The 1,623-nt window shown below is 37.5% G+C and overlaps 1 protein-coding gene across 1 annotated transcript; it reads right to left on the bottom strand.

Annotated features, from left to right (window-relative positions):
• Positions 1 to 340: 340 nt before the first annotated feature.
• LOC137528066 (olfactory receptor 6B1-like) lies at positions 341 to 1,225 on the bottom strand. Its single transcript, XM_068249357.1, has one exon. It carries the CDS (start codon positions 1,223 to 1,225, stop codon positions 341 to 343), a length of 885 nt encoding a protein of 294 aa, XP_068105458.1.
• Between the last annotated feature and the right edge of the window lie 398 nt (positions 1,226 to 1,623).

A 1,623-nucleotide genomic window follows, 5' to 3' on the forward strand; every position in this document is an offset into this window, starting at 1 on the left:
GTCATATGTCACATAGACTTATCTATGCATATTGGCTATTTTATATTTCAACTGTTACCTAACTCTTTGCAGAGTTAGGCTCACAATTGTCCACCACCAAATGTAAGGGAAAGCTCTGAGCTCTTGGTGGTGCCTTTCATGATCAGAAGCAGATTGGACATGCTGGAAATTATTGAATAATGGGAAATTCTCTGCCAATGTGATGGAAAAATTACCTGGTATGTGCCAGCCCTAAGATAACATTTAGTTGCAGAGTCTATGGACATACATAATTTTTGCATACAGTGCTTTGATTCACCAGGTTGAGAAGTCTTAGACTATTTTTATTTTCATTATACTACTACTGATCCAAGCGAGGACAACAAAAACTTCTTATCAATGACATTGGTTTGTTTTTCATTTTTTTGACAGCCAACTGAGCATCTTTATTCCGTAAGGTATATATGAAAGGATTAAGCAGTGGAGTCAAGATTGTATATAGCACTGACAGTATCTTATTATAACCAGAATCTCCATCAGTAGTTGGACGAACATAAACAAAGATCATTGTACTGTAGTAAATTGTGACCACTGTAAGATGGGATGTAAATGTTGAGCTAGCTTTTTTCCTGTCCTTTACAGATGATATTGCCAGTATAGTGCTGAGGATTCTGAAGTAGGATAAGAAGGTGACAAGACAAGACCCAAGAAGTATGATAGAAGCTAGTAAGAAAATCAGTAACTCTGTGTGACGGACGTTAGTGCAGGACAATTTAAGAAGTGGTGTGATGTCACAAAAGAAATGTTGTACGTGGTCAGGGCCACAGAATTGCAATGTAGAAATGAAGAGGATAGAGGACATGGTGGATATGAAACCTGAAGACCAGCAGCAACTAACCAAACAGTGGCAAATCCTGGAAGTCATCAGAGAGTGATAATGAAGAGGTTTGCAGACAGCTAAAAACCTGTCATAAGCCATGATGGCAAGTAAAAAGCATTCTGTTGACCCAAGTGATCCAAAGAAGTACAACTGGGTGAGGCAGGCCACAAATGATATAGAGCTCTCTCCCACTATTGAACTGTGAAGCATTTTGGGGACAGTGACAGATATATAACACATTTCCAACACAGCAAGATGGCTGAGAAAATAGTACATCGGTGTATGAAGGGTCCTTTCAAACCTGCATATAACAAGGATGACAAGGTTTCCAGCCAATGTCAAGAAATAAATAAGAGTGAAACTCATGATAAAAACAATGCGTCCGGCAGGGGAGTCCCACAGTTGAAAGAGAAAAAAAACTGTGACTTGAGTGCTATTCATGCTTCAAATATATGCACAAAAACTTTCTATCTGGCAGATATTCACAGGCATTAAATGAGACTTCTGATTTTCTTGACAGTGAACCAAACTGTGCATACTAAAAAGAAAAAAATATCACAGTCTCATGTATGAAGAAAACAGGCAACATTTATATTTACAAATGTTATGCCTTTTGAGTTAAAGAATCAAGTGTCTATTATTTGCATTATGCTTCCTAGCAGAAGTTTGTAAAATCAGGAGAAATAACAATAGATTTCCTTATTATAGAACCAGAGTATGCACCAACTAAAAAAAGATGCCTGATTATAAAGAGTAGGCCACAT

The sequence above is a fragment of the Hyperolius riggenbachi genome, chromosome 1, assembly GCF_040937935.1.
Source record: "Hyperolius riggenbachi isolate aHypRig1 chromosome 1, aHypRig1.pri, whole genome shotgun sequence".
NCBI classification, from domain to species: domain Eukaryota; kingdom Metazoa; phylum Chordata; class Amphibia; order Anura; family Hyperoliidae; genus Hyperolius; species Hyperolius riggenbachi.

Coding starts and splice junctions, on each gene's coding strand:
- LOC137528066 (XM_068249357.1), bottom strand. CDS start 1,225: ATGAGTTTCACTCTTATTTATTTCTTGACATTGGCTGGAAACCTTGTC.